This window comes from Rhinoderma darwinii, chromosome 3 (assembly GCF_050947455.1).
Source record: "Rhinoderma darwinii isolate aRhiDar2 chromosome 3, aRhiDar2.hap1, whole genome shotgun sequence".
NCBI classification, from domain to species: Eukaryota; Metazoa; Chordata; class Amphibia; order Anura; family Rhinodermatidae; genus Rhinoderma; species Rhinoderma darwinii.
The window spans coordinates 45,883,033-45,908,187 of NC_134689.1; the positions used below are offsets into that span (position 1 = coordinate 45,883,033).

Genomic DNA, 25,155 nt, shown 5'->3' on the forward strand with positions numbered 1-25,155 from the left:
TATTTCGCAGAGTTTTTTCCTGTAGCACTCAATGGGCGCAAGCGAAAAACACGGCGAAAATCGCGACAAACGCCGTGCAGGAAGGTCAAAATCTGCCTCAAAATCCCAAACTGAATTTTGAGGCTGAATTTTCCTCCTGCATAAAACTACGTGTGAACAGGGCCTTAGTCTGAATACACAGGGCAACAGAACAAATAAAAAAAACAAAACAAAGCTTAGTATCTGTATTATAGTTAGCGGCTTTTAATACTAAGCGCATTAGAGAATTGCAATTAAATCAGAGAAAACCTTCTGGACATTTACATATCCCAAATGTGTTACTAGACTGATTTAGGGGAAAAATAAATAAATATCTAGATATTTAAAAAAAATAAAAAAAAAATATTATTATTTGCAGAACATATCAAATTTGATAACTTACTAATTGGCCCTTCCCCTTCCTCTAGAGGTCTCTGGTCCATAATATGGCGAAACATTGGCAGAAGAAAGGCAATTGTTTTTCCACTTCCAGTCTTGGCGATGCCAATCAGATCACGGCCAGACATAACTGCAGGAATGGCTTGGGCCTGGATTGGCGTAGGTTTTTCATAGGAGTGTCTGATGGCAAAACAGATGGTCATTAACGATTAAAAATACTTTCAAGCCACTTTGCTTTCAGACTTAAAATTAGGACACAACATTGAGTGATTGTTAAGCTGCGCACAACTTAGCCACAGCAAAAATAATACAATGCACTTGAAGGGGTTGACCCATAAAAAGTGTTTATTACCTAATCAAAGGAGAAGCGATAAATGATCGCTGCAGGTCTGATCACTGGGTCACAGTGCACAGTACTGCTACATTTATTCTATACAGGACTGAAATATAGTATAGCACTTGTCTGTCGGCCCCATAGAAAAGAAATAGAGCTGTAGTGCGCACGTGTGACTACAGCGCCATTCAAACGGAGAACACAGGACCAAGGTGTTACTATTTATTGCTATAATTTTAGTAACAACTAGATAGGTAGTGATATCACCTTAAATCCAGCACGTAATATAGGGTCTCTCCAACATACACTGTGCGCACAATTATTAGGCAAGTTGTATTTGAGGTTTCATTTTATTATTGAACAACTACAGTGCTGTCAATGCAAAATATTAATAAACCTCAAACCTGAATATTTAAGAACGTAAAAGTCAGGTTTTTTAGGAGATCTATGTGTGCATAATTATTGGGAAACTATAATTCCTCAAGCACACGACTGTGTGCGCCGGCCAAGTCCAGTCAGTGATCCGAAGAATCGGTGACTCAGATAATTTTTCACTTATCCGATTCACCCGCTGAAGTGAATGGGTATGTGAAGACTATCGGGTTCCATTCGGATGCCGTCAAAAACGGCCCGAGTAGCACAACAGTCATGCGCATAAGGATTTAGTGTGCAGAATTATTACGGAACTAAATAAAGAAGATGGGAAAATTTTTCCTATCTCCCTTATTTTCATCTGTTAACCCCTACCCGCACGAGTCAGTAACTATAAGTCGTCGCTAGGAGTCCCTCCGTGGAACTAGTCTCGTACTGAAAACATAATTACAGTACGGGACAGTTTTCCTGCAGCGAGGCAGGGACTCCTAGCGTTGTACATAACTATGATACTAGGAGCCCGGCTCCCTGCAGTGTGTTCGGTCCGGGACTTGCGGCCGAAATACGTTCCGTCCATTACGGACGTAACATGCTCGTGTGAACCCAGCCTTAGGGGATGTGCACTTGACCTCTTTTCAGATGTAATGGAGGCGTTTTATGCGACGAATTACGCCTGAAAAGACGGCTCCAATACGTCGGCAAACATCTGCCCATTGCTTGCAATGGGTCTTACGATGTTCTGTGCAGACTAGTAGTCATTTTACGCGTCGCTGTCAAAAGACGGCGCGTAAAATTATGCCCGCGTCAAAGTAGTGCAGGACACTTCTTGGGACGTAATTGGAGCAGTTTTTCATTGACTTGAATGAAAACCAGGTCCAAATTACGTCCGTAAAAGACGCCGCGAAAAACTCGTGCACTTGTAAAAGAGTCTGAAATTCAGGAGCGGTTTTCTCCTGAAAACAGCTCCGTAATTTGACATATTTGGCGTTGTCGTGTGCACATACCCTTAGCGTTTTATGTGAAAAATAAATAAATAAAAATCTTTGTTACACTTTGTTACAGTTCTCTGAGCTACGTGTGTGTAACACACAAAAAATGGCAGCGAGACTTTACACCACCTTAGAGGCATATGCAATGATCGCGTCCTATACGGACTCCGCGAGCGGTGAGGAACCACAGTTTTCCCTCATCCTCCTCCAGTGAGTGACCTCCTCGTAGTCACCGGAGGGTTAGTGCCCAGGTTCTGCCTGATCCGGAAACTGCTGATCTGCCTGACCCTGGTACAGCCAGTAGTGATTGGTCAACCCCAACCAATTACACCCCCCAAATCCCAGAATTTACTGCTGCGGCAGGCATTCACGTGCAGACAGAAGGGCTGCCTATTATTGGATTTTTCTAATTATTCCTCGACAGACAATTTGATCCAGCTCATGGTTGATCAAACCAACATTTACACCCAGCACTTTATTTCGGAACACCCTAACGCCTTTCATGCCCAGACCAAATCGGTAGCAACTGACTAATTGTGAAGAAATGCACAAGTATTGGGGGTTAGTCCTCAACATGGGTCTCACTAAAAAGCCCGAAGTGAGATCCTACTGGTCCACGGACATTCTCTACCATTGTCCGCTGTACCGCAATACTATGACCTTTGTGGCCCTCCATAAATTTCTGCACTTCAGTGACAATTCCCAATGCCCCCCTAAGGATGACCTCAATGTCAATAGACTTTTTAAATTAGGCCCCTCTAAAATTTTATCCCAACATTTTTCATCAGTCTACACGCCTCAAAAATAAATATCCATAGATTAATCCCTGGTGCACTTCAAGGGTAGGCTGAAGTTTCGCCAATATTTACCAAATAAGCGCGCTAGGTACGGGATAAAAAAAACGACAAGCTGTGTGAATCGGACACCGGATACACACACGCTATCCGGATTTATGAGGGGGAAGGACAGGACAATACAGCCCCCAAATTGTCCCCCTGTCCTGTCCACAACAGGGAAGATAGTGTGGGACCTCCTGCAACCACTGCTTGATCAGGGGTACAACTTGTAATTGGACAACTGGTACACAAGTATACCCCTGTTCAAAAGGTTTAAGAGACAAAAAAACAGTGGCATGTGGGATGGTGCGAAAAAATCAGAGGCACCTTCCCAAGACCCTCATCAGCAAATCCCTTCAAATCGGCAAAAAGCAGGGCATTGCTGCAGGATGGGATCCTGTGTCTCAAATTTAGAGACAAAAAAAGGTGGTTTGTATGCGGACATCTACACATGACGCCATCTGCACCCCAGTCCCCACATGTGGATTCACATCATCCACGATGAAGCCTGTGTACATTCAGGCATATAATAAATTCATGTGAGGGGGGGGGGGGGGTTTGACCTGAATGATCAGGTGTTGAAACCATATATTGCCATGAGAGAGTAAAATCTGGTACAAGAATCGGCAGTGTACCTTGTCCAGATGGCACTATAACTCCTTTTTAATTCTTAGGAAAGCTGGCCATCCGGGTACATACTTGTAGTACACCAAGAGAAAATTATAAAATTTATTTTATTTGGAGACGAGGTCGAGGAAACGTCTGCTGCTCCAAGTAATGTTTGCCGCATGGTTCCTGGGCAGCACTTTCCTAGTGAAGTGCCTGGCACAGGAAAAAAAAGGCTGGCCGCAAAAAAAGTGCAGTGTCTGCACATATCAGTGCGACACTTGCCCATCTAAACCCGGACTGTGCATGGAGTGCTTCCGCATCTACCACACCTCCCTGGATTAAAAATGTTATACTTTTAAAACCCCCACCCCTCCCTTTATCATTCTGGTCTTTTACCCATTTTTTTAAATTGGACACTCTAGAAAAAACGAAAACACGAAAAACGCTCATTATACCCCTAGATGAATACCTAATACTCTAACAAATGTGTCTGATCTGCACAATTTTTTCAGGCCTATGCTTGTGGATAAAAATCATCCAAGTAAAAATAAGGCCTCAAAATCCTTATGGTGCTTCACTTCCAGGCACTGCTAAGTGTCCAAACAACATATTTAGACCACTTTGGATGCCATTTCTAAACTGAGAAGAAAAATCCCAATAAACATTGAGGTGTCTTCCTGCACTTACATGCGGTGTCTGAAAAATCTGTCCTATAAATGACACATTTGTGAAAAATTCCACATTTTATTTTTAATGCCAGATTTCTACTGAATTCAGCCCCAAAAATATGGGGTTGTAAGTAATCACACACCTAGATACATTTGAGGGGTGCAGTTTCCAAAATGGGGTCACTTCTTGGATGTTTCCACTGTACTAGTACCTCAGGAGCTCTGAAAATGCGACATGGCACCCGAAAACCTTCCCTTCAAAATCTGTGCTTCTAATGGTTCTCCTTCCTTTGAGCCCTGCCGTGGGTCCAAACAGCAGTTTATTACCTTGTATGGGGGGTATTGCCGTAACAGGAGAAATTTATTTACAAATGTTAGGGTGTTTTCTCCTTTGTTCCTTGTTAACAGTTAAAATTTGCACGTTTTTCGCTGAGAAAATATAGATGTTCATTTTCACAGACTAATTCCAATAAATTCAGCAAAAAACCTGTGGGGTCAAAATGCTAACTATACCTCTAGAAAAGTTCCTCGAGGGTGTAATTTCCTAAATGGGGTCACTTCTTGGGGTTTTCCACTGTACTGGTACCTCAGGAGCTCTGCAAACGCGACATGGCATCAGAAAACCATCCCAGTAAAATCTGTGCTTCAAATGGTTCTCCTTCCTTTGAGCCCTGCCGTGGGTCCAAACAGCAGTTTATTACCACATATGGTGTATTGCCATAATCAGGTGAAATTGCTTTATAAATGTTGGGGTGCTTTTTCTTTAATCCTTGTAAAAATGAAAAAATTCTTCTTATGTTTTTTCCGAAAAAAATTCGATTTATCTTCACAGAAAAATCCCACTAAATTCTGCAAAAAAAAAAAAAAAAACTAGGGAAAAAAAGGCTAACTATACCCCTTGAAAAATTCCTTAAGGGGTGTAGATTCCAAAATAGGGTTACTTTTGGGGGGTTTCCCCAGTTTAGGCACCAAACCACCTCTTCAAACCAGACGTGGTGGCTAAAACATTCTGAAAAAAAAGGAGGCTCTGAAATCCACTAGGTGCTCCTTTGCTTCTGAGGCCTGTGCTTCAGTCCAGTAGCACACTAGGGCTACATGTGGGATATTTCTAAAAACTGCAGAATCTGAGCAATAAATATTGAGTTGTGTTGCTCTGGTAAAACATTCTATGTTACAGAAAAAAGACGTATAAAATTAATTTCGGCAAAAAAAAAAATTTAAATTCGTAAATTTCACCTCTACTTTGCTTTAATTCCTGTAAAACACCTAACGGGTTAAGAATCTTTCTGAATGCTGTTTTGAATACTTTGCGGGGTGCAGTTATCAAAATGGGGTATTTTATTGGCACTTTCTAATATTTAAGCCCCTTCAGTACTAAACGGGTCACTGAAAAAATAGGCTTTTGAAATTTTCTTGAAAATGTGAGAAATTGCTGCTAAAGTTCTAAGCCTTGTAACATCCTGGAAAAATAAAAAAGCACGTTCAAAAAACCAATGCAAACATTAAAGTAGACATATGGGAAATGTTAAATAGTAACCATTTTGGGTGGTATTACTATATGTTTTACAAGTAGATACATGAAAATTTAGAAAAATGCTAATTTTTCCAAATTCTCCACTTTGGTGTTTTTCACCAATAAATATTGAATTCAACGACCAAATTTTTTCACCAACTTAAAAGTACAATATATCACGAGTCTCAGAATCGCTTGGATAGGTAAAAGCATTCCCAAGTTATTACCACATAAAGGGATACATGTCAGATTTGAAAAAATAGTCTGTGTTCACAAGGCCAAAATAGGCTGTGTCCTAAAGGGGTTAATGTGAGAATAATGAACTAAAAATGTACAAATAAACATTTAACATTTCAAAAAAAAAAAAAAAAAAAAAAAAAAGTGACCAATATAGCCACCCTTTTCAATAATCGTCATAAGCCTTCCATCCATGGAGTATGTCAGTTTCTTAATATGTTGACAACCATCTTTTTGGGCAGCAGCAACCTAAGCCTCCCAGACACTGTTCAGAGAGGTGTACGGTTTTCCTTCACCGTAAATCTGCCGTTTAACCCCTTAATGACCAGCCTATTTTAAACCTTAATGACCAAGCCATTTTTTACGTTTTTCCATTGTCGCATTCCAAGCGCTATAACTTTATTTTTGCGTCGACATAGCTGTATAAGGTCTGTTTTTTTGCGGGACAAGTTGTATTTTTTAATAGCACCATTTTGAGGTACATATTATTTATTGATTAACTTTTATTAAAGGGGTTTTCCAATCCTTTTTTTTTTTTTTTTTTTTAAATGAATGCAATGTTCCTCTATTAATATATTAGTGCACTCTGACTAGCTTTTTCTTGATAATAAATGGTTTTAGTAACACTACTCCCTATTGTTTACCTTGAGAGGTTTGTTTTGCTCAGTAAGTTCATTCCTCTTCTCTTCCTGTGTTTCTCCTCCCTGCATGCACTGCTCTAGTCCCAGCATGCAATGTGCATGCAGCAGTGCACTTGCTCCGCCTACTACACCCAGCTCTACTAACTTCTGCAATCTCAGTCTTCATTTTGGTGCTCTCATTCTATTACTGATAGCACAAGCTGAAATCACTGGATATCTGCGTTTTTAACCTCTTAACGCCGAAGGACGGATATATCCGTCCTCTGCAGCTGCTAGTTCGCGCAGGAGGACGGATATATCCGTCCTGTAATCGTGCGGGTACTGTCACTGTACCCACGCGATCAGCGGCAGGAGCACGGCTGTTATACACAGCCTGGCTCCTGCTGCAACTGCGGGAATCGAAGCGCGCTCCGATTCCGGCAGTTTAACCCATTAAATGCCGCTGTCAATAGTGACAGCGGCATCTAATGTGTTTGACAGAGGGAGGGAGCTCCCTCTGTCCCCCCATCGGCACCCCCGCAAAGAAATCGCGGGTCGCCGTCGGGTTTCCATGGCAGCGGGGGTCTAACAAAGACCCCCAGATCTGTCTTCAGCATCTGCCTGTTAGGCGATGCCGGAGGCATGACCTAACAGATTGCCTGCCAGTTTTACACTGACAAGCAATAATTCTTCGGTATACTAAGTATACCAAAGCATTATATAGAGATCGCATAGTGAAGTCCCCTGGTGGGACTAAAAAAAAAAAATGTCAATCAGTTAAATAAAGTTGGTGAAAAAAAATAATAATAATTACAGTGAAAATCAAATAAAACTACTTTTTTTGCCCAAAAAGTGGTTTTATTTAGTAAAAGTGTCAAAACAAATCACACATGCAATAAAATTAACACATTAATTAAACCGCCGGATGAACGGCGTAAAAAAAACCCGCAAAAAAACAACGGTAAAATTCGCTCTTTTCTCCCATTCCCCCCATAAAAAATTAAATAAAAATTAATCTATAAGTCCTATGTACCCCAAAATAGTACTAATGAAAACTACACATTGTCCCGCAAAAATCAAGCCCACATACGGCCACATCGACTGAAAAATAAAAACGTTACGGCTCTTGGAATGCGGCGATGCAAAAACAAGTAATTTTTTTCTAAAAGGCTTTTTATTGTGCAAACGTAGGAAAACATATAAAACCCTTACATATTTGGTATCCCCGTAATCGTGCCGACCCATAGAATAAAGTTAACATGTTATTTACGCTGCATAGTAAACAGCGTAAACTTATAACGTGAAAATCAATGCTGGAATAGCTGCTTATTTTCAATACTCTCCGAAAATAAAGTTAAGAAAAGTTAATCGATATATTATAAGCATCTAAAAATGGTACAATTACAAAATACAACTCGTCCCGCAAAAAACAAGCCCTTATACGGCGATGTCGACGGAATAAAAAAAAAGTTACGACTCTTGGAGTGCGACCGTGAAGAAACAAACAATAATCCAAAGGTCATTAACGCGCAAAATGGCCTGGTCATTAAGGGGTTAAACGGTTTGAAGAGGTCTTGTGGTACCAAAACAGTGGAAACCCCCAAAAGGTGACCCCATTTTGGAAACTAGACCCCTTGAGGAATTCATTGTAGTTTTCATGGGGTGCATGCAGCTTTTTGATCAGTTTTTATTCTATTTTTAGGTGGCGTGGTGACTAAAAAACAGCAATTCTACTATTGTTTTTTTATTCTATTTTTGTTACAGCGTTCACCGTGCACTATAAATGACATTCACTTTATTCTATGGGGCGATAAGATTAGGGCTCATTTACACGAGCGTGTTATACGTCCGTGCAACGCGCGTCGCAGGGACCTATGTTAGTCTATGGGGCCGTGCGGACAGGTGCGTAAATTTCACGCAGCGTATGTCCGCTCCGTGAAACGCACAACGTCCTATATTTGTGCGCTGTTCGCACATCACGCACTTATTGAAGTCAATGGGTGTGTGAAAACCACGCATGTCGCACGGAAGCAATTCCGTGGGACAAGCGTGATTCGCGCAACAGCACTGTAAGGGATGAATGAAAACAGAAAAGCACCACGTTCTTTTCTGTTTACAAACATCCAAACGGAGTGTCATAATGATGGCGGCTGCGTGGTTTTGGCAAAACGCAAACGCTCGTGTAAACCAGGCCTTACGGTGACACCAGATGTTTATAGTTTTTTTTAATGTCTTATGGCGTTTGCACAATAAAATACGTTTTGTAAAAAATAATTTACTTTTTCTGTTACCTTATTCTAAGAGCCAGAACTTTTTTATTTTTCCATCAATAAAGCCGTGCGAGGACTTATTTTTTGCGTAACGAACTGTAGTTTCAATCATTTCCATTTTTAGGTACATGCGACTTTTTGATCTCTTTTTAATAAATTTTTGGGGAGGTGAAGTGACCAAACAATTGTGATTGTGGTACGGTTTATTATTATTTTCTTTTACGGCGTTCACCGTGCGGGATAAATAAAGACATCATTTTGTAGTTCAGGTCGTTACGGACGCAGCAATACCAATTATGTATAGTTTATTTGTTTATATATTTTTATTAATAATAAAGGACTGATAAGGGAAAAAAAGGGGATTTTTTCACTTTTCAAACTTTTATTTTCTTATTTTTACACATCTTTTTTACACTTTATTACTTTGTCCCACTAGGGGACTTGAGGGCAGGAGGCCCTGATCGCTATTCTAATACACTGCACTACATGTGTAGTGCAGTGTATTAGAGCTGTCAGCTACTCACTGACAGCAAGCATAGTGGGTCCTGACTGTCAGGACCCACTAGGCTTCCGTCGATGGCATAGCCGGACGCCATTGTTTGGTGTCCGGTTGCCATAGTAACCATCGCCGGCCGCTATCGTGTAGCAGGCCGGCGATGGTAACTTAACCCCTAAAAAGCCGCGATCTCTATTGAACGCGGCTTTTAAGGGGTTAAACAGCGGGGACACAGCGATCGGTCCCCGCTGTAGGAGCTGCGTCAGCTGCTGTACGAGACAGCAGCTGTCACAGCTCCTGCGGCCACATAATTTCACAGAGCATGCGCGGTGGAGTGTGTTAACCACGCATGCTCTAATCAGATAGAGAAGCACGTGGTACGGTTACGTCATTTGTGACGTAACCGTACATTTTGAAAGCCGGAAACCGGAAGAAGGTAGCAGACCAAATAGACGGGTCTGCAGAGGAAGTGCAGATTTTGCATTACTAAGGGGGCGGTGACGGAAGAGGATATACGACGCTACAGCCATCTGATGAAACGTAAGTACATTGTAAAGTTATATATTTTTCATTGTTTAATTTAAATGAATGTATTTTTTTACTTTCGGAAAACCCCTTTAACTTTTTTTTTGGGGGGGGGGGGGGGGAATAGAAAAAAACCTGACATTTCGCTACTCTTTTTGAGTCCTAAATCACGCCGTTTACCGTGTGGTATAAATAACACAATAACTTTATTCAGCCGGTTGTTATGATTGCAACAATACCAAATTTGTATAGGTTTTTGTATGTTTTACTAAGTTTACACAGTAAAAACGTTTTTTTTATTTTTAATTATTTGTTTTTGTGTCTCCATATTTGAAGAACCATAACTTTTATTGTTCCGCCGATGCAGTTATAGGGCTTTTTTTTTGCGGGGCGACTTGTAGTTTTTATTGGTACCATTTTGGAGTAGGCGCGACTTTTTGATAATTTATCACATTTTTTTAAAGTCAGGATTCACAGAAAACAGCAATTTTTCCATAGTTTATTTAATTTTTTACGGCATTCACCGTGCGGGTTAAATAATGTAATAGATTTATAGTAGGGGTCGTTACGGACGCGGCGATGCCAAATATGCGTAACTTTTTTTTACTTTATTTTGGTTTCTTAATAGTAAAGCAGTTTGTAAGGGGAAAAAGTGTTTTTTTCATTTATTTTTTTTAACAACTTTATTAAAACTTTTTTTTTTTAACTTTTAAACTAGTCCCACTAGGGGACTTTGATATGTGATTCTCCGATCGCTATTATAATACACTGCAATACTTTTGTATTGCAGTGTATTACTGCCTGTCCGTTTAAAAAGGACAGGCATCTGCTAGGACATGCCTCTGGCATGACCTAGCAGGCATTCACTACAGGCAGACCTGGGTGCCTTTATTAGGCCCCCGGCTGCCATCGGAGACACACTCGGCGATCTTCTCGCCGGGTGTCGGTGGGGGAGAGAGGGAGCTCCCTCCCTCTCTCCAAAACATCTCCAATGCGGTGCACGCTATTGAGCGCCACATCTGAAGGGTTAAACGGGTGAAATCGATACTTCTATCGATCTCACACATTCGAGCAGGGACGCCCCCAGCTCTCAGCTACATCTGGCAACTGAGAGCAGGGAGATTTGACAGCTCCATGCTCTGTTTATTTATCCTGACGCAGTGCCGTAAAAAGGCTTATGCATTAGAATATAGCCCGTTAAGGCATATTGGCGGTCACTAACGGGTTAAAAATTAAATAATAATTTGACGTTTTCCTATGTTGGCCACCAGAGGGAGCACTTCCCAGAATTACAGCAAGGTGAATAAGGCAAAGCAACCGGACTCACAGCTGCCGTAAATGTGGGAGGGAATTTCACCTCTCCCCCCCCCCCCCCCTTCTACAAGCAAGGAAAAGGTGTCTTCAAATTGCATTTTGGGTGTTATTGTTGAAATGCAGCTCGCAGAATCTATAGGACACACCAAAAGGCTAAGGGTATGTTCATACGCTTACTGAACAAAGGGAAAATAGCTCCTGATTTTCAGCCATTTTTTAATCAAACTCGCGTTTTTGGCGGCGTTTTTTTACAGCCATTTTTGGAGCGGTTTTCCTATAGAGAGGAAATGAAAAACTGCTCCAAAAACGTCCCAAGAAGTGACATGCACTTCTTTTTGGAGGTCGTCTTTTTACGTGCCGTTTTTGGAAAATGGCCGCGTAAAAAAAAAGAAAAATGCCCCGTCGGAACAGAAAGCCGTATTTCCCATTGAAACCAATGGGCAGATGTTTGGAGGCGTTCTGCTTCCGATTTTTCAGCCGTTTTTCGGGACGTTTACGGCCCGAAAACCAGCTGAAAACACTGCGTGTGAACATACCCTTAGAATGATGAAAGTGAAGTGAATGACTTTTCAGTTGACAGGTTCACACGGCATGTATTTGACTTTTTTTTTTGTGCATTTTACATGCCTCTCCTGCTAAATGTCTTTATCCCTCCATCCTGCCGACAGTCTCCTCCAGGATAACCACCTAATACTGCTGAGTCTCCTCCAGAATCACCATACAATCCTGCTCCGTCTCCTCCAGCATCACTGTCAGTTGGATTGTATGATGGTGGTGACGCTGGAGGAGACTGTCAGCAGTATTGGGTGGGGACGCATTACCACCTAATACTGCTTACAGTCTCCTCCATCGTCCCCATACAATCCTGCTGAGTCCCCTCCCAGTAGAGGAGACAAGTTGCCGCAAGTTTTTTTATTTTTTGGCCTTTTTTCTACTGCACCTTTTTTTGCGTGCGCCCTGCGGCTACTGAGTGCTGAGTCTAATAATCAGCCTCAGTGGTTATTTGTTTACGCAGGGTTTTTTTTGCCCTTTTTTTTGTTTTTATAAAACTAAAAAAATAAATTAAAAAAAGTGTAGCATTAGAGTAGCGGACGTTGGTTGACATCAGTTTTGTAAAAAAAATATATAGCAGAAGTTATAGCTATATATTTTTTATACAGTTTGAATAAATTTACATCTTATAGTCAGCGTCTATTTAGTGACGGACATTCAATTCGTTCACTAAATTTTTGATAGCGTAGCGACAGTTAGTATAAATTGATAGCGTTATAGTCAGCGTCCGTTTAGTGACAGTCAGTTTTTATTTAACTGAAGTTCGTTCACTAAATTTTTGATAGCGTAGCGACACAGTTGTAGCTCAATTTTTTTTTAGTTCTATATGGATGTCTCATTAAGTTTCTATCTCCTACATTTTTCTTATTCTTCTCTTTATCTTTTTTCCTATAAATTTCATATTACACGTGTAATAGCTCAACATACACAAACACCTCTATAAAGAGTATTACACGTGTTGAAGCAATACATACCCCCCCCCCCCCTAATAAAAATGTCCCAATCATCTCAAAGGCCTCTGACACTGAATCAGCCAGCGAGGGAGAAGAGGAAATTGCCCCATTCATCTTGACCTCATCATCATCCAGTGAGGAGGAACCCCCGCAAAGACGCCCCAGGACATCAGCTGAGGCAAACCCCCAAATGAGTGATACCCTGTGGAACCAACCCCCTGATAATTATGAGCCTCACATTCCAGATTTCTCAGGAATTCGATTTGAGACTGTAGGCCTCGCAGAAATTGACTATTTCAAGCTCTTTTTCTCTGAGGATTTTGTTAATGTAATGGCGGCCCAAACAAATTTATACAGCCAACAATTTTTAGCCCAAAACCCAACGTCATCATTTGCTAGGTGGACCCCCATAGAGGCAGCGGAGATGACGACATTTTGGGGCCTTGTCCTACATATGGGCCTAGTAAAAAAAAAAAAAAAAGATTAGGCAATACTGGAGTGCGGAAATTTTATACAGCACCCCATTATACCGCATGGCAATGACCCGGACACAATTTGAAATTATTCTGAAATTTTATTCTGAAATTATAATGATAAATGGGGTCACTTGTGGGGGGTTTCCACTGTTTTGTCCCCTCAGGGGCTTTGCAAATGCGAAATGGCCTCCGCAAACCATTCCTGCTAAATTTGAGCTCCAAAAGCCAAATGGTGTTCCTTCCCTTCTAAGCCCTGCCGTGTGTCCAAACAGCAGTCTATGATCACATGTGGGGTACTATTTTACTCGGGATTATCTAAACTAGCTAAACCTAAGTTTTATTGGGAAAAATGTAGATTTTTCATTTTCATGTCCTACTTCCAATAATTTCTGCAAAAAACCTGTGGGGTCAAAATGCTCACTATACCCCTAGATAATTTCCTCAAGGGGTATAGTCTCCAAAATGGGGTCACTTGTGGGGGTTTCTACTGTTTTGGCACCGCAAGAGTCCTTCAAACCTGATATGGTGCCTAAAATATATTCTAATAAAAACAAGGCCCCAAAATCCTCTAGGTGCTCCTTTGCTTCTGAAGCCGGTGCTTCAGTCCATAAGCACGCTAGGGCCACATGTGGGATATTTCTAAAAACTGCAGAATCTGGGCAATAAATATTGAGTTGAATTTTTGTGGTGAAATACACAGCAGACACCTGCAGAATATGGCGCGGGCGCAGCGCATGAGCCCGCTCCATATATAACCACCCGCACCACGACATGCTATTAAGTCGTGGTGCGCGAAGGCGTTAATGCGCAGGGGATGGTGCACAGTGACAATTATAATTTTCCACTGACATGCCATTTTAACGCACAATATGTTGTGCCTAGTTTGTGCCACTGAAGACAAATACCTCATCCAATGTTGAGCTGGTTCTCCCGGATATAAAATGTCATATATGTGGACGTAAGCTGGTGTTTGGGCACACTGTGGGGCTCAGAACGGAGGGAGCGCCATTTGGAGTTTGCTTGGTAACTGTTCTGTTTGGGGTTTTGCTGGTATTTCAGTTTATGATGTGGGGGTATGTGTAAATTGGGCAGAGTACATCAGGGGGTATAATAATTCGGTAAATAATAATCCGCAGATATGTGGCCAATGTCGCACTGATAAATGGCGCTCGATCTTATCAGCTTTTGGACACTGCACAATTTCTGTCGCTATATTCTGAGAGGCAGAACTTTTTTTATTTTTTTTAACCGGAGCCGTGCGAGGACTTATTTGTTGCGGGACAATCTGTAGTTTTCATTGGTACCATTTTAGGGTACATGTGATTTTTTTTATCACTTATTAGATTTCTTTTGGCAAGCAAAGTGACAAAAAAACAAATTATGACAATGTTTTTTGTCTTTTTTTTTTTATACACTTTCCACCGTGCGCTATAAATGACATTTTACTTTATTCTGCGGGTCGATACGATTACGGCGATACCAGATGTATATAGTTCTTTTGTGGCATTTGCGCAATAAAATCACTTATTTATTTTTTGTGTCACCATATTCTGAGAGCCATAACTTTTTTCTTTTTCAGTCAAAAAAGCTGTGTAAGGGCTTGTTTTTTGCGGTACGGGTTGTCGTTTTTATTGGTACTATTTTAGGGTACATGCAACTTTTTGATCACTTTTTATTCTATATTTTTGGAGGGTTGATAAAAAAACGTCAGAACCACTTTTTTTGGTTATTATTTTTTTATGCGCTGTTCACCGTGCGGGAAAATATTACGAACGCGGTGATACCAAATATGTGTACTGTTTAACATTTTCATTTTTTTCCTATAATAAAAGACTTCTTATAGGAAAAAAAGCATTTTTTGTTTTTGTAACTTTTATAAAACATTTTTATTACTTTATTTTTTACTTGAAGACTGGCAGCACTGATCGCTGCTATAATACATTACACTACCTAGGTAGTTTAACGTATTATAAACGGTCAGTGTGACGCTGAGAGTCACACTGACAGGAAGCTTATGAGGACCAGCCTCTGGCTGGTTCTCATAGGCTGCTGTGCATGGCAGACCCAGGGGCCGTTATATGGCCTCCGGTTCTGCCTTATAACCGATTGTAGCACCAGCAATCGGTCCCCGGGAAAGTTTGTTGTAGCAACAAACTTTCCAGTTTGTTGTAGTAACAAACTTTACAGTTCATTGCTACAACAAGCTTTCCCTGCGATCACATGACCGGGACCTGAACCAATTAGAGGCAGGGGTTAACAGTGCGATCCGGGTGACAGCGCTACTCTGAGACAACCCGCATCGTGCTTTTAACATCCACCGTGAATTCACGTCTGCGCTGCACAGAGCCCAGCAAGTGCCGATGTGAATTTACTGTGGGCGGTCGTGAAGCGGTTAAGCAGGCCACAGGTTTCAAGCAATATGGGAAAGAAAAAGGATCTCTCTGCTGCCGAAAAGCGTGAAATAGTGCAATACCTTGGACAAGGTATGAAAACATTGGATATTTCAAGAAAACGTAAGCGTGATCATCGTACTGTGAAAAGATTTGTGGCTTTCAGAGCACAGACGGGTTCGTTCAGATAAAGGCATAATGAGGAAGGTTTCTGCCAAACAAATTAATAGGATTAGGAGAGCAGCTGCTAAAATGCCATTGCAAAGCAGCAAACCGGTATTTGAAACCGCTGGTGCCTCTGGAGTCCCGCGAACCTCAAGGTTCCAGGATGCTGCAGAGGTTTGCAAGTGTGCATAAAGCTATTATTCGGCCATCCCCTAAACAATGCTCACAAGCAGAAACAGTTGCAGTGGGCTCAGAAATACATGAAGACTAATTTTCAAACCGTGTTGTTTACTGATGAGTGCCGTGCAATCCTGGATGGTCCAGATGGATGGAGTAGTGGATGGTTGGTGAATGGCCACCATGTCCCAACAAGGCTCGACGTCAGCAAGAGTCATGTTTTGGGCTGGAATCATGGGGAGAGAGCTGGTAGGTCCCTTTAGGGTCCATGACGGTGTGAAAATGACCTCTGCAAAGTACGTAGCGTTTATGGCTGACCACTTTCTTCCGTGGTACAAAAAGAAGAATCGTGCATTCTGTAGCAAAATTATCTTCATGAATGACAATGCACCATCTCATGCTGCAAAGAATACCTCTGTGTCATTGGCTGCTATGGGAATAAAAGGAGAGAAACTCATGGCCCCCATGTTCCCCTGACCTCAACCCTATTGAGAACTTTTGGAGCATCCTGAAGCAAAATATCTATGAGGGTGGGAGGCAGGTCACATCAAAACAGACGCTCTGGGAGGCTATTCTGACATCCTGCAAAGATATTCAAGCAGAAACTGTCCAAATACTCACAAATTCAATGGATGCAAGAATTGTGAAGGTGATATCAAAGCAGGGGTCCTATGTTAACATGTAACTTGGCCTGCTAAGTTTTTTTTGATTGAAAGAGCTTTTGATTTCTGTAAAATATGACCTCCTGATTCTGCAAATTCAACAAAATGACCATTTTAGTTCTCTTTACAACCTTTAAAATGTTTTGATCTCTGTTGTGCATAATAATTTTTCGGTTTTTTTATTCCTAAATCTGTTATTAGGAGATTTGTTCAATAAAATTTGCATTATACTCCAACGGTTGATGGCTTGAAGATTATACTGACTGTCATTTGCATCGACTATTTAGGAAAATCAGCGAAAAATAACATTTGCATAATAATTTGGAACGCGGTGTACATAGCAACAAATAGGGGAGCAGACAGTCTTTACGATATAAAAGCAGTCAATGCAAACACTACTTGATTTTTTTTTTCTGAAATTTGTTTATTTTAAAGGTGATCTCCAATTACATTGATAAAACTATTAGGCCTCGTTCAAAAGGGTTTGTTTTTTTTGCGCGGTTTTTGACACGGAAACTGCCCCAAAAAAAAGGCCGAAATCCCCTCAGATTGATTTCAATGTGAGGCGGAGGCATTCTTTTTCCCGCGAGCGGAAAACAACTCTTCCGAGCAAAAGCAGCATAATGCCCTTTCTTCAGGTGTTTGTCTCTGACCTTCCATTGACATCAATGGGAGGCAGAGAAAGCGTTTTTTGGTTTGTTTATTTGCCTGCGGTGGTCATTGGCCGCAGCCAAAAAACACCACAAAAAAAAACATGGTAAAGAGTGCAGGCAGGCCAAAATCTGCCTTAAAATTCCTTAAGCAATTTTCAGGCTGATTTTTCAGTCTGAAAAAAAAAACTGAACAGGGCCTTAAAGTGTAGGAGTGTGCACAATAATCTTTTCAAATTACTTGCATTGCCGATTCTGCTTTTAAATAGCAGTATGGACTAGCAGTGGTCCATGTTGCAGGCTGCTCAAAACCGTGCATTAGAAGACAAAGCATCCTGCACTGACTCCTGTGTTCAGTACAGCAATGCAATGGTGATTATACAGCGCTGGCTGCTGTACTGGATACGGAGTCTAGGAGACAAAGCAGGACATCTAATGCCCATGTATGAGCAGGGAGGAAGCAGTCTCCTAATGCCTAGTTACGAGCAGTCTGCAGCACGGTTCAAGGACTGTTTGTGCCATTTAGAAGCAGGACCAGCAATACAAAGTATTAAGAAAAACAAAAAAATTTAGCATACACCTGAACTATAATATTTTTTTTTATATTAGCGGATGTACACATTAAAGAGTGGTCCAAGACAATCTGTCAATATGGACAATGTGTCAACTTTAGGGAAACATTCTTACAGAGTATTACTTAAAAATACTATACAGACCCACAATTCCTTACTTTTTAAGGGAATTCAGAATCTTCATAGATATGCCACACTGCACCCAGGTTTTAATTGGTTTAGGACAATTTTTTCCCTTAACTGTAATTCCCTCAAGTTCAAGCCTGAAGGCACTGAGCTCTGTTGAGAAAAGAGGCATCAACTTGATTAACAATTCTCCTTTGTAAATAAATTTAAAAACTGGTGCATTCAAATACATTTCAATTAAACTTAAAGGAACAGTGTCATCACAAATTATTTTTTTATATGTTAAAGATGTTAGTGCTTTATTAAAAACGTTTATATTTATTTGTGTGTTTGTGTTTTACTTTTTCTTATTTTTACACTTTTTCTTCCCTATGGGGGCTGCCATTTTTTGTTCCATTTCTGTGTGTGTCGATTAACGACACATACAGACATGGAATACGGCAGCCACAGTCCCATAGGGACTGCGAACGGCTCCCGTCCCATTGACTTCAGTGTACGGCGTCTGTGTGGGAACTGCGCATGCGCCGCTCCCACACAGTCCAATTCGAAATTGGCGCCGTCCGGCGCCATTTTCCTGTGGACCGGAAGTCGCGGCCGGACAGTAATATTACTACTTCCGGTCACGGCTTCCGGATTTGTGCACTTGGACCAGCGGCAGCAAACGGAGCGGACGGGCCGGAGGGAGCCGCGGCGGCAGGAGCAGGTAAGAGATTTCAATGTATGTTCGTGTTTGTGTGTGTTTACTACTGTATGTAAACCTACTACGCTGTGTGTTAGCTCAAAAAATGGCGACACACAGTGTAGGAGGTTACACCGTTCAAACCCCTCGTTTATCCCGGCACTAGCCAGGATAAAGGAGGGGGGGGGATGCTGAGAGCTCACTAGAGCGAGGGCTTTTAACCCAATTTTGCAATGCTGCAATTTTGGGAAATAGCTCCATCTAGTGACCAAAAATGGGTAGTATTATAAATTAGAAATAATTTATAATATTTCCTGACTCGTGAAAAAAATAAAAAAAATTTGAACAATGTTTAATCATCCACACACTAAATGTTTAATTAAAAAAACAAAAACATGTTTTTCTGGCAACACCATGCCTTTAAAGGAAGGGTGTCGCGGAAAAAATATTTTTTTAGATAAATTTGCTTAGTGTTTTATTAAAAAAAAAAAATGTTTTTTTATTTGTGTGTTTGTGTTTCTTTTTTTTTTTCAAATTTTCTTCTCTATGGGGGCTGCCATTTTTTTTTTTCATCTCTGTATGTGTCGATTAACGACACATACACACATGGAATAAGGCACATACAGCCCCATAGAGAATGCGAACGGGAGCCGTTCCATTCACTATGCTGTACGCCGTCTGTGTGGGAACGGCGCATGCGCCGCTCCCACACAGTCCAAATGGAAGGTCTTCAGCCGAGCGACATCGGGCGCCATTTTCTTGTGGACCGGAAGCTGCGGCCGGACAGTAAGAGGACTACTTCCGGTTGCGGCTTCCGGGCATGTGTTCAGAAGCAAGAGGAGGGAGCAGACGGACCGGAGGGAGAGGCGGCGGCAGGAGCATGTAAGTCATGTTTATTCATGTTTTGTGTTATAACCACTGTATGTAAGCCTACTACACTGTGTATTCACTCAAAAAATGGCGACACACAGTGTAGGAGGCTTGAACATTCAATCCCATCCTTTCTCCTGCCACTAGCCAGGATAAGGGAGGGGGGATTCTGTGAGCTCACTAGAGCGTGTGTGTTTACACCAAATTTGCAGAATAAAGCAATGTGGTTGCTTTACCACATGCCAATGCTGCAATTTTGGGAATTGCTCCCTCTAGTGACCAGCACAGGGAAATGTTATAAATTATCATCTAATTTATAATATTTCCTTACTTGTGAAAAAAATTAAAAAAAATTATAACAATGTCTAATCATGTATACACTAACTGTTTAACTACAAAAAAAATAAAAATAATTTCTAGCGACACATTCCATTTAATAGTATGGTGCAAAAATGAAAAGAAAAAAAAAAAGTCTGTCACCGTAGAAAAATCCTTTTCTTGTCCAGTTTATTGTGGTACGGACAGTGGGTATATTCTGTTGCCACTAGGAGTGACACAAAAATATTAAAAAAGTGCTAGCCCCTTCTACAGGATATACCCCACCTATAGACACAGCTAATTTAGTCTGAACAGTAAAAGCAGAACCACCACCACAAGGTAAGGATCTTACATCAGAATCAGAAGAACCCTCCAATTTACAACCTTGTGAAAAAAACAAATTGGGTAGGAGATGCGTCCTGAACGAGAGAAGGATTTTACAGCGAGTACCCCCAAAATCCACTTCTCGTTCGCATCATTGGGGGTGGGGGGGCACATGTCAAGAGGCACCCTAAAACAGTCCCCAGGGGTGGGTACAGAGGAAAGTACATGGTCTCCAACTCCACAGATGCCTGCAAGACCTTGCAACTGAGGGAAACCTCCAGAGAGGCTAATGTGTGCACCTGGTAAAACGTGACATAAGTGTGCAAAGATGACAACGTAGCCACATTGCACATCTGAAGAACAGAAGCCACAGCCCAGGAAGCTCCAAATGCCCTAGAAGAGTAAGCCAAAATCCCTACCCTTGATCCACTAGGCTTCACTAATAGCCAACGGTATACAGCTGGCAATAGTAATCTTCGAGACAGCCAGACCCATTTGTGGACCCTATGGGATGACAAAAAAGGAACCGATCTGCAGAATGAAGCAGTGAGGGAAATGTAAACTCGCAAGGCGCGGACAATATTTAGGTTGTGAAGAGAAGACACCCTCAGTTGGAAAAGGAGGCTGACAAGAAGATGGCAGTACGAGCGGTTTATTCAGGTGAAAAGGAGACCACCATGAGAAAGGCACCACAAGAAGCACCCTCCTATCCTAATGGAGAGTCAAAAACAGAGAACAACAAGACAGAGGAGCCAGTTCGGAAACCATCTGGATGGTGGCAACAACTTCCAGGAAAACCCCCTTCCAGGAGAGAAGGCGCAAAGAGATCTGAGGCCCAAATGAGGCTGATCGTAATACGTGCAGAACCAAGTTAATTTCCCACAAAGGAGTCGGAAATCAATAAGGGATGGGCAGTGTGAGAAACACCCTTCAAAAAAGTTTGATCAGCTTTAACCCCTTAAGGACGCAGCCTAGTTTTGGCCTTAAGGCTCAGAGCCCATTTTTCAAATCTGACATATTTCACTTTATGTGGTAATAACGTCGGAATGCTTAAACCTACCCAAGCGATTCTGAGATTGTTTTCTCGTGACACATTGGGCTTCATGTTCGTGGTAAAATTTGGTCGATATATTCAGTGTTTATTGGTGAAAAATTGCAAAATGTAGAGAAAATTTTGAAAAAATTGCATTTTTCTGAATTTAAATGCATCTGCTTGTAAAACAGACGGTTATACCACCCAAAATAGTTACTAGTTCACATTTCCCATATGTCTACTTTAGATTGGCATCGTTTTTTGAACATTTTTTTATTTTTCTTGGACGTTACAAGGCTTAGAACATAAACAGCAATTTCTCATATTTTTAAGAAAATTTCAAAAGCCTTTTTTTTAAGGTACCTCTTGAGTTCTGAAGTGGCTTTGTGGGGCCTATGTATTAGAAACCCTGATAAAACACCCCATTTTAAAAACTAGACCCCTCAAAGTATTCAAAACAGCAGTTAGAAAGTTTTTTAACCCTTCAGGCATTTCACAGGAATTAAAGCAAAGTGGAGGTGAAATTTGCAAATTTCATTTTTCTTGCTGAATTTCAATTTTATTCATTTTTTTTTTCTGTAACACAGAAGGTTTTACCAGAGAAACACTACTAAATATGTATTCTCCAGATTCTGCAGTTTTTAGAAATGTCCCACATGTGGCCCTACTGCGCTCGTGGACTAAAACACAAGCCCTAGAAGCAAAGAAGCACCTAGTGCATTTTGAGGCCCCTTTTTTATTAGAATATATTTTAGGCAGCATGCCAGGTTTGAAGAGGTGTTGAGGTGTCAAAACAGTAGGAATCCCCCAATAGTGACCCAATTTTGGAAACTACACCCCTCAAGGAATTCATTTAGGGTTGTTGTTACCATTTTGACCGCACAGTTTTTTCACAGCACGTATTTGAATTGGGCTCTGAAATGAAAAAAATGTCATTTTTTCCAATAAAATGTCATTTGTGATCAAAATTTCTTATTTTCACAAGGAACAAAATACCCCATTTTGTTGCCCAATTTGTCCTTAGTGTGGCAATACCTCATTTGTGGCGATAAACTGCCGTTTGGGCCCATGGGAGGGCTCAGAAGGAAAGGAGCGCTATAAGTTTGTTGGAGTCCAGATTTTGTTGGATTGGTTTTCGGGTGCCATGTCGCATTTGCAGAGCCTCAGAGGTATCAAAGCAATGGAAACCCACCAAAAGTGACCCCATTTTGGAAACTACACCCCTCAAGGAATTCATTTATGGTTGTTGTTAGCATTTTGACCACACAGTTTTTTCACAGCATCTATTTCAATTGGGCTGTGACATTAAAAAAATGACATTTTTTCCAATAAGATGTAATTTTTTACCAAAATTTCTTATTTTCACAGGGAACAAAATACTCAATTTTGTTGCCCAATTTCTCCTGAGTGCATCAATACCCCATTTGTGGCAATAAACTGCCGTTTGGGCCCATGGGAGGCCTCAGAAGGGAAGGAGCGCTGTGTGTTCTTTGGAGTACAGATTTTGCTGGTTTGGTTTTCGGGTGCCATGTCGCATTTGCAGAGCCCCAGAGGTATCAAAGCAATGGAAACCCACCAGAAGTGACCCCATTTTGGAAACTACACCCCTCAAGGAATTCATTTATGGGTAATGTGACCATTTAGACTCCATAGTTTCTTCACAGAACTAATTTGAATTGGGCTGGGAATTAAAAAAATATATATTTTTTCCAATAATATGTCATTTTAGCTCAAAAATTCTTATTTTCACAAGAAATAAAATACTCCATTCTGTTGCCCAATTTGTCCTGAGTGCGGCAATACCCCATTTGTGGTGATAAACTGCCGTTTGGGCCCATGGGAGGGCTCAGAAGGAAAGGAGCGCTGTGTGTTCTTTGGAGTCCAGATTTTGCTGGATTGGTTTTCGGGTGCCATGTCGCATTTGCAGAGCCCCAGAGGTATCAAAGCAATAGAAACCAACCACAAATGACCCCATTTTGGAAACTACACCCCTCAAGGACTTCATTTATGGGTGTTGTGACCATTTTGACCCCATAGTTTTTTCACAGAACTTATTTGAATTGGGCTGGGAATGAAAACAAAATTATTTTTTTCAAATAATATGTAGTTTTGGCTGAAAATTTCTTATTTTCACAAGAAACAAAATACCCCATTCTGTTGCGCAATTTGTTTTGAGGGCCGCAATACCCCATTTGTTGTGATAAACTGCCATTTGGGCCCATGGGAGGGCTCAGAAGGAAAGGACCACCATTTGGCCTACTGGGGATTTTCTAGTGCGAAGTCATGTATGCAGAAGCCCCTGAGGTACCAGAACAGTTGAAACCCCCAAGAAGTGACCCCGTTTTAAAAACTACACCCTTAAGGCATTCATCTACATGTGTAGTGAGCATTTTGACCGGAGACCTACACCCCATAAACTGTAATGTGGGTTCTCCCGGGTATGGCAATACCCTACATGTGGCTGTTATCAGCTGCCTGGACACACAGCAGGGATCAGAGGGGAAAGACGAGGGGGGATAAGCTGTGTGGAGTGCATCAGGGTAAGTAAAATTGGGGTAAATTATAAATCAAGGGATGTATGATAAATTTTAAAACACTTTCATACAGAGCTCTGGTTATTCGGGACACGTGTCACATTGATATATTGTGTCCTCCCTTACCCCCTCTTATAGCAGACTTTGCACCTCTTTTGACTTTTTCCCTTCTTGCCAGTTTGGGGAACTTCTCCTGGAAAGTGTTGCCCTGGTACGATGCGTGTGGGCTCGCTTCCAGAAGTACTGGGTGCCCCCCCCTTCTTGGTCCCTAAAGATTAGGTTCTTGATAATCACCTCTTGAAATTCCAGGAAAGTTCCCGTCTGGCCTGCACATCGACGTAGCATGTACGCATTGTACAATGCCATCTGTATGATGTGCCCGGCCAGCTTCTTATACCACACCGCATGGCGCTGTAGGGCTTCAGGGCTTGATCTTACAAGTCCATCCCTCCCATGTACCTATTGTAGTCCAGGATGCAGTCTGGTTTGGGGGTGGCCTTTCCTTCATATATCCTAAACCTGTAGGTATACCCTGATGCACTCTCACAGCTTATACATCTTCACGCCATACCTTGCCCTCTTACCCGGCAGGTACTCGCGGAATTGAACCCTCCCTTTAAAATGTACCAGGGACTCATCAATAGAAATACACTTCTCAGGGGTGTATGCTTGGGAAAACCGGGCACTGGAACGGTCTAATAGGGGTCTCCGTTTATACAAACGGTCAAAACTGGGGTCATCTCGGGGTGGGCACGGCTCATTATCAGTATAATGTAAGAAGCGAAGTATTGCCTCATTTATTTATTTTTTTAGGTTCCAGTTCAGTTCTGAAGTTGCTTTGAGGGGCCCATATATTAGAAACCCCTATCAAACACCCCATTTTAGAAACTAGACCCCTCAAAGTATCCACAACAGCATTTAGAAAGTTTATGAACCCTTTAGGTGTTTCACAGGAATTTAGAGCAAAGTAGAGGTGAAATTTACATTTTTTTTTTGGTAAGAAAATCCTCTTTATACCATTTTTTTTATAACACAAAAGGATTTATCAGAGAAACGCAACTTAATACTTATTGCCCAGATTCTGCAGTTTTGAGAAATATCCCACATGTGGCCCTCGTGCGGTAATGGGCTGAAGCATCGGCCTCCGAAGCAAAGGTGCACCTAGTGGATTTTGAAGCATCTTTTTTATTAGGCACCATGTCCGGTTTGAAGAGGTCTTGTGGTGCCAAAACATTGGGAACCCCCCAAAAGTGACCCCAATTTGGAAACTAGACCCCTCGAGGAATCCATTGTAGTTTTCTTGGGGTGCATGCGGCTTTTTGATCAGTTTTTATTCTATTTTTAGGTGGCGTGGTGACTAAAAAACAGCAATTGTACGATTGTTTTTTTTTTCGTTTTTTTTTACAGCGTTCACCGTGCGCTATAAATGACATATTCACTTTATTCTGCGGGGCGATACGATTACGGCGATACC

At 41.4% G+C, this 25,155-nt stretch overlaps 1 protein-coding gene across 1 annotated transcript in view; it reads right to left on the reverse strand.

Annotated features, from left to right (window-relative positions):
* The window catches only part of DDX46 (DEAD-box helicase 46), a 152,665-nt gene that overhangs the window by 68,582 nt on the left and 58,928 nt on the right, over positions 1-25,155 (reverse strand). Inside the window, exons 9-10 of the mRNA XM_075856327.1 lie at positions 17,956-18,076; positions 422-597 (exon numbers count right to left, since the gene is read on the reverse strand). Coding sequence (XP_075712442.1) covers positions 422-597; positions 17,956-18,076 — 297 coding nt within the window. The remainder of the gene's footprint in view (positions 1-421; positions 598-17,955; positions 18,077-25,155) is intronic.